The sequence below is a fragment of the Megachile rotundata genome, chromosome 1 (genome assembly GCF_050947335.1).
Source record: "Megachile rotundata isolate GNS110a chromosome 1, iyMegRotu1, whole genome shotgun sequence".
NCBI lineage: Eukaryota > Metazoa > Arthropoda > Insecta > Hymenoptera > Megachilidae > Megachile > Megachile rotundata.
The window spans coordinates 16,736,344-16,750,741 of NC_134983.1; the positions used below are offsets into that span (position 1 = coordinate 16,736,344).

At 34.8% G+C, this 14,398-nt stretch overlaps 1 protein-coding gene across 3 annotated transcripts in view; it reads right to left on the minus strand.

Annotated features, from left to right (window-relative positions):
* Nucleotides 1-14,398, minus strand: part of LOC105663659 (uncharacterized) — a 48,740-nt gene that overhangs the window by 1,856 nt on the left and 32,486 nt on the right. The window contains exons 2-3 of one of the 3 annotated variants that reach the window (XM_076538477.1): nucleotides 2,923-5,037; nucleotides 1,789-2,826 (exon numbers count right to left, since the gene is read on the minus strand). In XM_076538477.1, the coding sequence (XP_076394592.1) occupies nucleotides 1,832-2,826; nucleotides 2,923-5,037 (3,110 nt within the window). In that variant the 3' untranslated portion in view covers nucleotides 1,789-1,831. Of the gene's footprint in view, nucleotides 1-1,788; nucleotides 5,038-5,729; nucleotides 5,882-14,398 lie in introns of those variants that run through there. The other 2 variants (XM_076538443.1, XM_076538408.1) reach the window with 2 other exon arrangements.

Genomic DNA, 14,398 nt, shown 5'->3' on the forward strand with positions numbered 1-14,398 from the left:
AAATCATAGAAGAATTTAGACTTTATGTAAAACGTCTCGAAAATGTATACATTATTTATATTTTTACTTATGTGTATGTTGAGTATGTGTACATGTGTGCATGTGTGTTATTATTCACACATGTGAGGGGGTGAAAATCATATAAGAATTTATACATTGTGCAAAATGTCTCAACAAGGGATGCATCACATGAAATTCATATTTTTACTTATGTATATGCTGAGTATGTATGTGTGTGTGTGTATGTGTGATGTTATTCACATATGTAAGGGGGTGAATGTAATAGAAGAACTTATGCATTGTGCAAAACGCCTTGACAATTTATACATTACTTGAAGTTTGTATTTTTACTTATGCACATGTTGAGTATCTGTATGTGTGTATGTATGTCACACGTGCATATGTGAGGGGGTGGACGTGTGAGTCGAATTTTTAAAAAATATTGAGTTGTATGCACAAGTACGATCTATACATTCGAAGGCAAAATACTGTAACCCAAATCATAAAGAATTTAAAAATTGTCGAAAGTTTTCTTCAAAATCCGAAATTCTGAAAAATAGAAGTCCGAACATTTTCAAGCGTCCTGACACTTTCAAAGGTACTAACACCAATTTCAATTAGAAATGCAATAAATTTAAAAACGGAAATTGTTCGTGCATACAGAAATTTTCATAGAATTATCTCGTAACTCAGCAGATCGCCGTGTTATAAATCCATCACCCACGACGAAACAATATTTGCGATAAATAAGATGGTACTAGAAGCAAAGAAGATACTAAAACTTGCTGCTGCGTCGTCATTGTTTCTACAACTATGTTATTATCGGCCTGGCTATTATTCCATTTATAGATTTCAACGGAATTGCTAATCGACTTGTTTCTTTGATTAACGTTCCGTTATCAACAAACTGGTTACAATCAAGGCAATTTGCGTAACAGTGCACTCGAGTGAATTATTATACACGCCGCAGAGTCTTATTGTTCATCGTATATACGCAGTTTTAGAAGTGTCAACTTAATTGGGATTAATTAAGGCACATCTGCCTAAGTTTCAAATAAACGCGATTAATACGAATAGCTAGATTTTTGCGTTTGAATCTCTTGGGGAATGTCTGCAATTTTAAGAACTTCAAAATGAAATGTCATATGACTTGTCTCTTTCTATATTTACGTTATTATAATATAAAACTGTTCGTATAACTCGTAAACTTTGGAATTCTGGAAAATTTGGGAGGTTTGAAAACATGGAGACTACAATAAAAATCCTTGTACCTTGCGACATATTTTATTGCTCTAACTTCTACAATAATGGTAATTCTCTAGTGTAAAGAAACAGAACTATTGGCTATATTTAATGTTAATAAACAAATTGGTAAGAATATTTTGTTAGCACAACTGATCGTTTGTATAATGCTTCCCTTGATTAAAGAAAAGTGTGATGGAGATTTTAATTGATTGATACATATACATAGATTACGATCAATTCACCAATGAGTTATTGCAAATAGACAAATACTTCAATGTTATCAATAAATATTAACCTTAATATCTCAATATTCCCAGATCTTCACATTCTCAAACTTCCAAATTTCAAAGTCCTCAAATTCCAACAAATTTTTGACAAGTTAATTTCCGAAGGTTGCAGACATCACCGAAAAGAAACCTACCAATTGACCTACGTCATTATAGTTCCGTCTAACGTAGCCGCTAGTACTATTTGCGTCGTTATCAGTAGGCTTAGATGAAGTTTACACAGTTATCCCTGTATTATTTATTGATTCTTCCGTACCTGTTCTCTATGTAGATGGCGACGATTCTGTACCACTATCTGCTCAATTTTTTATCGCAATTTCAGTTGCGGCTGCACTATTCTTTAAATCCCCACCAGCTGAATCTTCTTTTTTTAGTTCATCGGCAGGTTCTTTAATACCTACGCCCCATCCAATATCAGTTACCAGTGACGATCCACTGTCACTCTTTGAATCAGTTGTGGGTTTAGTAATATTCCAGCTAATGATTTTCCCACTACCATTCGCATTATTTATGCCGTCAGCAGAAAATCCAGACAAGGTTTGTGTGGCTGACCATGCAGCATGTGTGGATTTTACAGTCGGGCCAGCTGTTGTAGGTTTACTACCTTCAGTCACTGGTCGACCTGTGGTGGACTTTTCAGACGCGGTTGCAGTACTTTTTGGCGTAATTGATCCTCCTTCTGTGGTGCTATCTCTTGTGGAAGAACTTTGAGAGGAAGTTTCTTTGTTGCCCCAGCCAGTGCTCTGGCTTGTCTTAGTTGATCCAGAAGTACTTGACTTCTCGGGGTTTGTCCATTCTGGGATTGTACCGGTTGGCACCGGCGATGGTTTACTCCACCTGGCTGTAGTTGTATCTTTACCTAATATCCAATCAGAGTCGATGATAATGGTTGTTGATTTTGTGCTTTTACTGCTTGTCGTCGATTCTGACGTGGTAGGACCTTGAGTGGAAGTCCCTCCGTTGGTCCAACTAGTGCTTTGAGTTGGCTTAGTTGATCCAGGAGTATCTGTCCACCCACGGCTGGTTGATTTTGTGCCTTCGCTGCTTGTCGTCTTTTCTGTCGTGGAAGAACCTTCAGTTGGCTTAGTTGATCCAGGAGTATCTGTCCATCCACGGCTGGTTGATTTTGTGCCTTCGCTGCTTGTCGTCTTTTCTGTCGTGGAAGAACCTTGAGTTGGCTTAGTTGATCCAGGAGTATCTGTCCATCCACCGCTGGTTGATTTTGTGCCTTCGCTGCTTGTCGTCTTTTCTGTCGTGGAAGAACCTTGAGTTGGCTTAGTTGATCCAGGAGTATCTGTCCACCCACGGCTGGTTGATTTTGTGCCTTCGCTGCTTGTCGTCTTTTCTGTCGTGGAAGAACCTTGAGTTGGCTTAGTTGATCCAGTAGTACCTGTCCATCCACGGCTGGTTGATTTTGTGCCTTCGCTGCTTGTCGTCTTTTCTGTCGTGGAAGAACCTTGAGTTGGCTTAGTTGATCCAGGAGTATCTGTCCATCCACGACTGGTTGATTTTGTGCCTTCGCTGCTTGTCGTCTTTTCTGTCGTGGAAGAACCTTGAGTTGGCTTAGTTGATCCAGTAGTACCTGTCCATCCACGGCTGGTTGATTTTGTGCCTTCGCTGCTTGTCGTCTTTTCTGTCGTGGAAGAACCTTGAGTTGGCTTAGTTGATCCAGGAGTATCTGTCCATCCACGGCTGGTTGATTTTGTGCTTTCGCTGCTTGTCGTCTTTTCTGTCGTGGAAGAACCTTGAGTTGGCTTAGTTGATCCAGTAGTACCTGTCCATCCACGGCTGGTTGATTTTGTGCCTTCGCTGCTTGTCGTCTTTTCTGTCGTGGAAGAACCTTGAGTTGGCTTAGTTGATCCAGTAGTACCTGTCCATCCACGGCTGGTTGATTTTGTGCCTTCGCTGCTTGTCGTCTTTTCTGTCGTGGAAGAACCTTGAGTTGGCTTAGTTGATCCAGGAGTACCTGTCCATCCACGGCTGGTTGATTTTGTGCTTTCGCTGCTTGTCGTCTTTTCTGTCGTGGAAGAACCTTGAGTTGGCTTAGTTGATCCAGTAGTACCTGTCCATCCACGGCTGGTTGATTTTGTGCCTTCGCTGCTTGTCGTCTTTTCTGTCGTGGAAGAACCTTGAGTTGGCTTAGTTGATCCAGGAGTATCTGTCCATCCACGGCTGGTTGATTTTGTGCCTTCGCTGCTTGTCGTCTTTTCTGTCGTGGAAGAACCTTGAGTTGGCTTAGTTGATCCAGGAGTATCTGTCCATCCACGGCTGGTTGATTTTGTGCCTTCACTGCTTGTCGTCTTTTCTGTCGTGGAAGAACCTTGAGTTGGCTTAGTTGATCCAGGTGTACCTGTCCATCCACGGCTGGTTGATTTTGTGCTTTTGCTGCTTGTCGTCCTTCCTTCCGTGATACAACCTGGAGTAATTTCTTCGGTGTTCCGACCAGTACTCTCACTTGTCTTAGTTAATCCCGAAGTACTTGACTCTCCAGAGTTTGTCCATTCTGAGATTGTTCCGGTTGGCCCCGGTGGTGATACAGTCCTTCTGGTTGTAGTTGTATCTTGGGCTAATATCCACCAAGGGTCATAGATTGCGGAGTCACTCGTAGTGTCTGTAGTTGGTTGTGTTGGAATGGTCCTTGTCACCGATGTTTTACCACACTTCCACTTCATTTCATTAGCTGTATTCATACTCGTCGGTGGTAATTTTGTGACAATCTCAAACTGTACGCTAATATGCAAGTGGATTTCCAAACATCTTCTCGCTAGCGTTATCTGGAACGGATAAGGAACAGTTTTCTTGATTTTGCATATCTCCAACAATTTTTCCATGGTTAAATTTTTCTTGTGAATTAATATATAGTTTCTTATGATCAGCTTTTCCCTCCATGCCATATACCTAGCTTTGTTCAATTCATACAGCTTCTTATAATAAATCTGCAATGGCGATAAGCGTTGACATAAGTCAACTTTGTGGTGTTTGAGCATTTCTATGATTATCATTCTCTCTTTGACTTTTGGTATTAGACTTATTAAGTGCTTTTTGTATTGTTCTTCCAGGTTTTCCTGCATTTTCTGTAATTTACGATTTTTGCGAGTTTTCTTTTCTGATGAACTTTCGTTTTCTTTCGATTCTTTCGAGTCATGTTTTCGGTGCTTTTGATGTTTGCCATCCGTTTTGTGGGAACGTGAATTAGAAGAGCTGATTTCATCTGTTGATTTTGATGACTCAGAAGAATCCTTAGTACGGGAAGAATCCGAATCGTTGTCAGAGGAATCTTGCTTACGTTTCGGTGGCGAACGTGGGGGAATCAGTGGTTCTCTATTCGCACTTTCATCACTGTCATTTTCGTCACGCGATGCATATAAATCTCGGAGTTTCTGAATGGCTGCTTCTTTCTTCCCGGTTTGCAATCTCTCCTGCATAGTACTCTTCCATTCTCGTTTATCAGAGTTCGCATTGTACGTGTGGACAAGCAAGAGGACGAACAAAAGAATAGCGAAACCTATCAACAAGAATAAAATATTAACATTTGTACAATTTTAAGAACTATAACACTTGCGATATGAATACATTATTAACAAAATTAACAAGAATTAATATAGTACAAATGAGATGATCTGTCATCTTTTATGTTCTAGAATTGCTCGTACAATTTCACATAGAAGTTAAGCATTTTTATCTTAAGTGAAATATGATCAGTACAGAGAAGATTAACACGTTAAATATAGAGGGTCACATGTGACTATTAAAGAAATGTGAAGACGTTCTGAAGAGTATCAGTATTACATAACTTCTGTCAAATATTAAATAGAAACTTCAAACTGCAAAATAAAGCAATAGTAATTTTAATAATTGAGGTTAGGATTTCCTTAGGAAAATGGCAGGACAAGACAGAAGGTTCTAGTTGATGTTTACGTTCTGATAAATATTTAAAATTTCTTGTTGAATACAAAAATATAACGTGGTAATTTTTTAGTATTATAACGTGGTATTTCTGTCTTGTATCACCATTTTCACCAAGGAAGCTCAAGAGTGTATCACACGTGGCCATCTCTGCATTTAACGCGCTGAGGCCCCACATCTTTGATTTACCGTTAAACACAATGTATTTTTACCATTAAACACAATGTACTTTTACCATTAAACAACAAATGTATTTTTATCTATTACATATATATTTCACTCGTTAGTTACCTCTCATTGTAAAAACTTTGTTCACTAGTACGCGTTTATCAATTGCGCGTCGTCACATGTACTGGTGGGTTCAATTCTTTCTTATCCTTTTATACAGTTACCTTCTGATAAAGGTTCCCCGCCGTGTCTTCGGATAAAATTTATGATATTATTGCAATGATTCATCTTGTTTCGCGTGTCATACCTTCGTAAATAAGTCATCTGAATTCGTGCACAGTTAAATTAGAACGTTTTGGTATGTGACTGGTGCAGATGTGTTTGCAACATCTGATGATGAGTGCCACGATATTGTTCGTCATTAAGTCGTGTTTGCCATTCAAATAATTCGATATTGTAACGTATAGTTTTCTCTTTCGCGTACTTTATCTAAATTCCCAGAATCTCTTCTTCATCGTCATTTATTGTTACCAACAAGTATTTTTATCTCGTCTGTATTTCCTAATATGGCGAGGTATGCTAAGTCGTACGAACGTAGCGAACAGTTTTAATTGATAAATCTGTGCGTGAAAATTGGAATAACCCAAGATTAATATAATGTTAATTTCAAATTATTTTTGTCTCGTTATGTCATCAGTTCACAGTACTTTCACCAGTGTGTTATTCGAATAAAATTGGATTTCAATCGTTCGAACGTTGAATAGCTTGAATAAGTCAAATATTTGAGCACTAAAAGATTTGATAAGAATAGGTGAGTATTTAAGTATTCATACATTTGAATATCCAGTTTTGAAATTTTAATGTTTGAGTATCGAAAAGTCAAAAAAATTCGAACATTTGATATATGCCTAATAATAAGTAGTCAATGTCTAAGAATTCCTACATGCGAACAAAAGATGCAAAATTCAAATATTTTGGTACTTGCAGACTTTTCATTCAAATATTTATATATTTCAAGATGTGGCTTTCAAATATTTATGCATTCACGAGATGCACAACACTTTATATGCGTCGATGTGGAAAATTTTTGCATGGAGTAAACTGTCTGCAGAAAATACCGAAGTCAACACATTCCAAACAATTTATTGTTAATTTCCTCTTTTAATGTTTGTTAATATATTAAGCACATAAATATTGACATGGATACAAGTTGCAACAAGCGATCAATTTTGTGCAAGGCACAACTTTGGAGCGCAGTGTCTATAACATCGCTGCGATACACAGCAGGTTGCAATGTTGCAGGCGTTCGGTATATCGATAGAGCGCAAGTATTCTTCGAGATCTTAATACTGAAATTTTAAAAAAATTTAAACATACTCGCTATTAATTCGCTAGATATTATTATAAAGACAGTAAATAACAGTGTTACATTATAAAATAATTTTAACCCTCCGAGGGACGCCTCTCAGACGCCATTCAATTTAATACAATAATTTGAGATAAGCATTATTTAACTAATTCTATTATAGTGCTCGAGTGATGCATAAACATAGTGAAACAGAGTGGAAATTATTAGTAGAGATATAACCTCAAAAGAGTAGAATAATAACCCCCACAGAGTTGACCAGCGGCGACCTGTCGGCACCTTTGATCTCTTAAAACGCTGCCCCTTTAAATTAATTGTATAAACAGGCGGTAAATTTAAATCGAGCAAATCTACTTTCATGGCAACCTCTAATAATTTCAAGTATATTTGTAATAAATTTTCTGTGCATTACTAATATCGTCTTTTGAAGTATTTGCATTAATTTTACGACGTTGAAAAGTTGAAAAAGAAAAGAATATACCAAAATGATTACTCTACAAAATATATTTGAAGAATATGTATTACGGAAATGATTATTACAAATAACTTCTAAGAAAATGAAAAACTATATATCACAAGAAATTACGGATGAATGTGTTACAGAGATATGACAAAATATTTATTAGAAATAAATTACTGGTGAATGTGCAGCTTTAAACTATTCTTTTTCGACCGCCATACTTCTACGCTGTGCACATACGCACCCCCGATTCTTTTGATTTGGGCATTTAAATTGGTTGTGTCCTCAGTCTCTCTTTAGGAAGTGGGTTTCCTTGTCTAGTGTCGCCTCTTGAATATTAGAGTAGTAATATTACAGTAATAATATTAATAAATTTGTAAATGGATTGTTTCGGTCATGGCCGACAGACGCCATCTTTAAAGTTATGTTTCTAATGCAACTACTGTACTTATTCGAGTACACGTGTGATGTAGAATAAAATTGTAAAACAGAATATCAAAAATGATTGAAATAAAAATGAATATCAAACGAAGAATAAAGAAAAAAACAAAGAGATAAATCGTAGCAAATGCAATTTGGTAGCATAATACTGTCTGCGATAAACGAAGCACAAATCGTAACAAATATTACATACCAAATGATACAATCGTAACAATTGTTAATTTCATGAATTATTTTCCAGGTGAAAATATTTTTCTGACAGTCATCCATAGGTATTTGGAAGTATGAGCACGATATACGGTCACAGGTATGGAGAGCGACCCAGAAGGAACTGGAGGAACAGTGAAAGCGAACGTGATCCTGACCTAGGACACTCCAGTTTCCTGGTAGAGATCTAGTCGGTGTGCCAGGTTAATAGAAATCTCGGTTAGGTCGGGTCAGGATGACGGCACAAGCAGCGAAAGTGAAAACGAAACGAAACTTGAGAGTCGGTCGTGGGCACCAAATGTAGGTGAGTGAAATTGAGGCCGGTAAAAGTGGAATAGTAGAGCCGCGCCCTATATCCCCGTCCCAGTACTTTCATTCTCGATACGTGAACTTTCCTGCTATAGGACACCTTCACTTTCTTATGAATTTGTCCATTTTCGAGTCAACGAACTCGGCGAAAGGTGCGTATGCTCTCTTCGGGGGTTTCAAGTGACGAGATTTTTTCAATGGAGGGTTGTTTGTTAAACGTTGATATATTTTAAAGTTTGAGGGGAAGTAAAATTTATGAAGTTACGAATTTTCAGATTTTTTTTTTTTAATTGAATGTTTAAGGTCACATGCACCTTCTTAGGTTATTAGTGACCACATTTGATTTGGGACTATGTGATGAACGTATTAATATTACATTTCATAATAAAGACCGATCTATCAGAAAGGTAAGAATTTTCCTGCACAAATTTACATTTTGTAGCATACTTGCTACGTTTGAGATGTTATACTGCTCGAATTTTCAGATTTCTAAATTTTACGGTACCAAATTTGTAAATTGAAAATTTACAAGTTTTCAAATTTCGGAATTCTCAAAGTTCCAAAATCTCAAAGTTCTAAATTCTGAAAGTTCTAAATTCTGAAAGTTCCAATTTCTCAAAGTTCCAAATTCTCAAAGTTTCACATTCGCAAAGTTCCAAATTCTCAAAGTTTCACATTCGCAAAGTTTCAAATTCTCAAATTTCGGAATTCTCAAAGTTCCAAATTCTCAAAGTTCCAAATTCTTAAAGTTTCAAATTCTCAAAGTTTCAATTTCTCAAAGTTCCAATTTCTCAGAGTTCCGAATTCTCAAAGTTCCAAATTCTCAAAGTTCCAAATTCTCAAAGTTCCAAATTCTCAAAGTTCCAAATTCTCAAAGTTCCAAATTCTCAAAGTTTCAAATTCTCAAAATTCCAAATTCTCAAAGTTCCAAATTCTCAAAGTTCCAATTTCTCAAAGTTCCAAATTCTCAAAGTTCCAAATTCTCAAAGCTCAAAATTCTCAAAGTTCCAAATTCTCAAAGTTCCAATTTCTCAAAGTTCCAAAATCTCAAAGTTCCAAATTCTCAAAGTTCCAAATTCTCAGAGTTCCAAAATCTCAAAGTTCCAACTTCTCAAAGTTCCAAATTCTCAAAGTTCCAAATTCTCAGAGTTCCAACTTCTCAAACTTCCAAATTCTCAAAATTTCAAATTCTCAAAGTTCCAAAATCTCAAAATTTCAAATTCCCAAACTTCCCAATTTCCAAATTTCCAAATTCTCAAACTTCCAATCCTCGAATTTCCAAATTTCCCAATTCCCCAATCTCCAAATCCTAAAAATCACTATTAATATTAACAGAATCCAAATTAATTACAGCTAGATAGAACAACAAAATAAACATCATCATTAAAATAAGTGATAACAAATATTAAGTAACTAAAAAATATTGCATGTCGCAAAGTAAATCAGTTTTCTTTATAATCAATATACAAATGACAAGTATAACAACAATTATTTAAAACAATTTCGAAATAATTTACTGATACGACATATCAGTAGAATGATGAACTTGTTCGCTAGATAAGGTTATTAGCTAACGTCATACCAATATTTTCTTCCATTTTTGATTCATATTTTCTTGTTCTTCTTATCAGTCCTCATTTCTGTGGATTAATTATACGTTTCAACAAAGAATTGATAGTTCAATTATTCAAGATAATTGATAGTGAACAAAGCTATATTCCACCAATTAAACTTTACTATTAATTACTGCATAGGTTCACATATTTGGACATTTGTTCATTTATTCGATTATTCGTTATCTGAAAAAAAAATATACTGATCGAATTGAGTAACCTCCTCCTTTTTCGAAGTCGGTTAAAAACGCACCACTTTTTTAGATTCTTGGATATAAAGTATCAGTATACAGATAACCACGAAATTTATTGAGAATAATCTATAAAAAGGAAATATAAATTTTACTTTATCTTATCTATAACCTTAAATCAGTCCGTTATTCCTTTCCTTAAAAGTTTAATTACTTTCCCTGTTATATACCCTAACCTAAAAAAAGTAATGTCTAGTGTTTTTGATATTTTTGAAAAGTTTAAAAAGCGACATAATAATAATGAAAAATTATTTGTTACTTTGAATATAGTTAACTGTAAAATGATTATGTCAAAATTTGTAGGTAATTTTCTATAGATAACTGAACGTGGATTTTTATTCTTCGGTTTATCGTTTCAAGCGAGGCAGACATTTTGTCTTCTGGAATCACAATGATGTTCAAATTTTTAAACGGCGGTAAACATGTGGATTAATATTACTCGTTTAGTTTCTTATCAAAGAAGAATTTATGCAAATATTTGTATAATGAATCATTCGTTTCATTAAAGACTCATTTATTTTTGTTCAAATCAGATACTGCTGATCTTTCGTTATCATTTCGAGTTAAGATTAATTTGAGAAGTAATGTATGAATGAAATGTTATTTTAAAAGCAATAATATGTTTATTATTGTTGGATAGATTAATATTTGCAAAAACAATGAAGAATTCATTTTGTTCTGCATGCGTCACGTGACCCGTTTTTGACACAGCCGTCATAGAAATTAAACCATTTAAACTCGTTTCCGGCATTCTATTCTTTTTGTGAGTTCTAAAATGAGTCATAATATCTTTATAATTTCTTTCTTCATGGTTCCTTTAATCTTCGCGTTTCGAGATGCTTCTTACGCGCAAATTGGCTCAACAAGACTATTTAAGCGATCTCAAACCTTCCTCACTAAAGGTCAATTTGAACAGATAACCGTTTCGATAGCAAAATGTCTATGTTCTCTCAATCAATATTTCGTGTTGATACTAATAAAACTTGCAAATGAGTCGACGATTGTTATGCGTGGTCATTAGCTTGTGTAGGATTCGGACGGATGAGATAAGTTTTAAATTTTTTAATTACATGAGAATTTTCAAATTCTTAAATTTTCAAATTTCCAAATTCTCAAAGTTTCAAATTCGCAAAGTTCTGAATTCTCAAAGCTTCAAATTCTCAAAGTTTCAATTTCTCAAAGTTTCACATTCGTAAAGTTTCAAATTCTCAAATTTTGGAATTCTCAAAGTTCCAAATTCCCAAAGTTCCAAATTCTCAAAGCTTCAAATTCTCAAAGCTCCAAATTCTCAAAGTTTCACATTCGCAAAGTTCCAAATTCTCAAATTTTGGAATTCTCAAAGTTCCAAATTCCCAAAGTTCCAAATTCTCAAAGTTCCAAATTTGCAAAGTTCCAAATTCTCAAAGCTTCAAATTCTCAAAGCTCCAAATTCTCAAAGTTCCAAATTCTCAGAGTTCCAAATTCTCAAAGTTCCAAATTCTCAAAGTTCCAAATTCTCAAAGTTCCAATTTCTCAAAGTTCCAATTTCTCAAAGTTCCGAATTCGCAAAGTTCCAAAATCTCAAAGTTCCAAATTTTCAAAGTTCCAAATTTTCAAAATTCCAAATTCGCAAAGTTCCAAATTCGCAGAATTCCAAATCCTCAAAGTTTCACATTCGCAAAGTTCCAAATTCTTAAAGTTTCAAATTCTCAAAGTTCCAAATTTTCAAAGTTCCAAATTCTCAGAGTTCCAAATTCTCAAAGTTCCAAATTCTTAAAGTTTCAAATTCTCAAAGTTCCAAATTTTCAAAGTTCCAAATTCTCAAAGTTCCAAATTCTCAAAGTTCCAAATTCTCAAAGTTCTAAATTCTCAGAGTTCCAAATTTCCAAAGTTCCAAATTCTCAAAGTTTCCAATTCTCAAAGTTCCAAATTCTTAAACTCTCGAATTCCCAAATTTCCAAAATTCCCAAAATTCCCAAAATTTCCAAATTTCCAAAATTCTCAAAATTCCTAAATTCCCAAAATTCCCAAAATTCCCAAAATTCCCAAAATTCCCAAAATTCCCAAAATTCCCAAAATACCCAAAATTCACAAAATTCCTAAAATTCCCAAAATTCCCAAAATACCAAAAATTCACAAAATACCCAAAATTCACAAAATTCCTAAAATTCCCAAAATTCCTAAATTCCCAAATTCCCAAACTCTCAAGTACCTGAACCCTCCAACTCCCATTTCCCCAAAATTCCCAAATTTACAAAATATAATAAAATTTGGCAATAAAATATGGCTCACAATGTTAAAGTTGCAAACAATATTTCAAATGTTAAATCTTAAGCATCACCTTAATACCCATATATTAATATAATTACATGTTATGCTATTACAAAATGTATTAAGACACGCACTGCACTATTTCAACATATAAGAAGTCATACTATACTATTATACTTACTATAAGTATGACTTACTATACTCTTACTCTGCTATAAACTGTATACCATTATAATATACCCTTATGCATATAGATTTCCATACAATTACCAGTAATATAACAAAGTAGCCAAAGCTCATTACGCACGATGCACCAGTATGCATTCTCAATCAATGCGCTTAGGGGAGTGGAAGGTACTAGAACTCTCGAACGCATCGCCGTTAATTCTAGAATTTATTTCGTTATCGGTTACGCCTATCATTCCATGTATAGAGTACAATGGAATCCCTAATCGACTTGTTTTTCCATTAACGATTCATCGTCAACAAACTTGCCGTAATCAAGGCGTATGCATAGCAATGCATACGATCAAATTAATATACACTCTATGGTATGTTATATTATATACGGCGAGTTGTGATACTCGTTTCGTATGCGATTACATGTACATATGTGTACACGTGGTTTCAGAAATGTCAGCTTAATCGAGGTTAATAAAGGCACATCTGCATCGCAATGATGTTTACGTTCAAAATAAACGTACTGAACGCTAATATTTGAAGTATTAGCATGACGTGTAATGGCACACGTGTAATTTTATGTAGATACTTATAATACATTGTTATTGCGCGGGGGCATTATGGTAGTGAAGTACCGAGTGTAATAAGCTGATTGAATTAGTTAAATTAGATGCTAATTCGATGAAGAGTCGAAATTTTTTTTTCCATAAAATGTTAGTGCAACATCTTAAAAATATAGTCTCAAAATTTTAAAGCGAAATACGAAGCCCTTTTGAAGTTATGGCCGATTAGCGCCGCAGGCATTCACGCGTTCAGTGCGCAAGACTGAAACTTGAAACGCGATTTCTCAAAACTACATTTTTACAATTGGTGTGGCTGATAACTCAAAAACTAGTTTATCAATCGCGCTCAAATTTTTGCACATATCCATGACAATGGTATCCAACATATGAACCTAAATTTATGAAATAAATTGAACATTAAAGTCCTTTTTTATTGCAAAATATTGCAAAAATTTTTAGTAAAATTTAAAGATTTTCTTTAAAAGCGCGCCATTTCATTAATTTTGCACATTTCTGAGGTTCATCTACTAACTGTGAATGTTAGTTTTCGAAACATTGTCTGCAAATTTGATTCAGAACAATATATCTAAAGATAGAACCCACATCGATTCACGAGACGCGCCCAAACACTTCCAGAAAGGATTGTTATAATTCCGCCATTTTGAAATGTATTTAAAAACAAAAAATATTGTGTAATAGGCAATAGTTGTAATAAATTATACCTGAAATTTCAAAAACGCGAAACAAAGATATCCTATACAAAAAAATTCACAAAAATCAGCTTATTTTCATCGGTCTAAAGGTATTGCCCCCTTAAGATTCGTAGAGGTGCCTTTATGAGGTACTAGATGTCTTTTTTATGTATTATTTAGTTATTATTATTTAGTATGATGTTTTTTAATTAAAATTCGTTGGGGATCCATGTTGTGCTATAGCTACTACGTACTGAGAAATGAACTATTAAGAGTTCATTTGTAAAATAATTCAAGAATTTTGTTTAATGCAAATTTGATTAATTTGAGGGTGGTAATTTGGCAATTTAGAAGTTTATAAATTTGATAAACTAGCTGTATGGTAATCTTGCTATTTGCCGATTTAGAAGTTTAATAATTTGGAAATTTTGAAACGTGATAAACTGGCTGTTTGGTAATT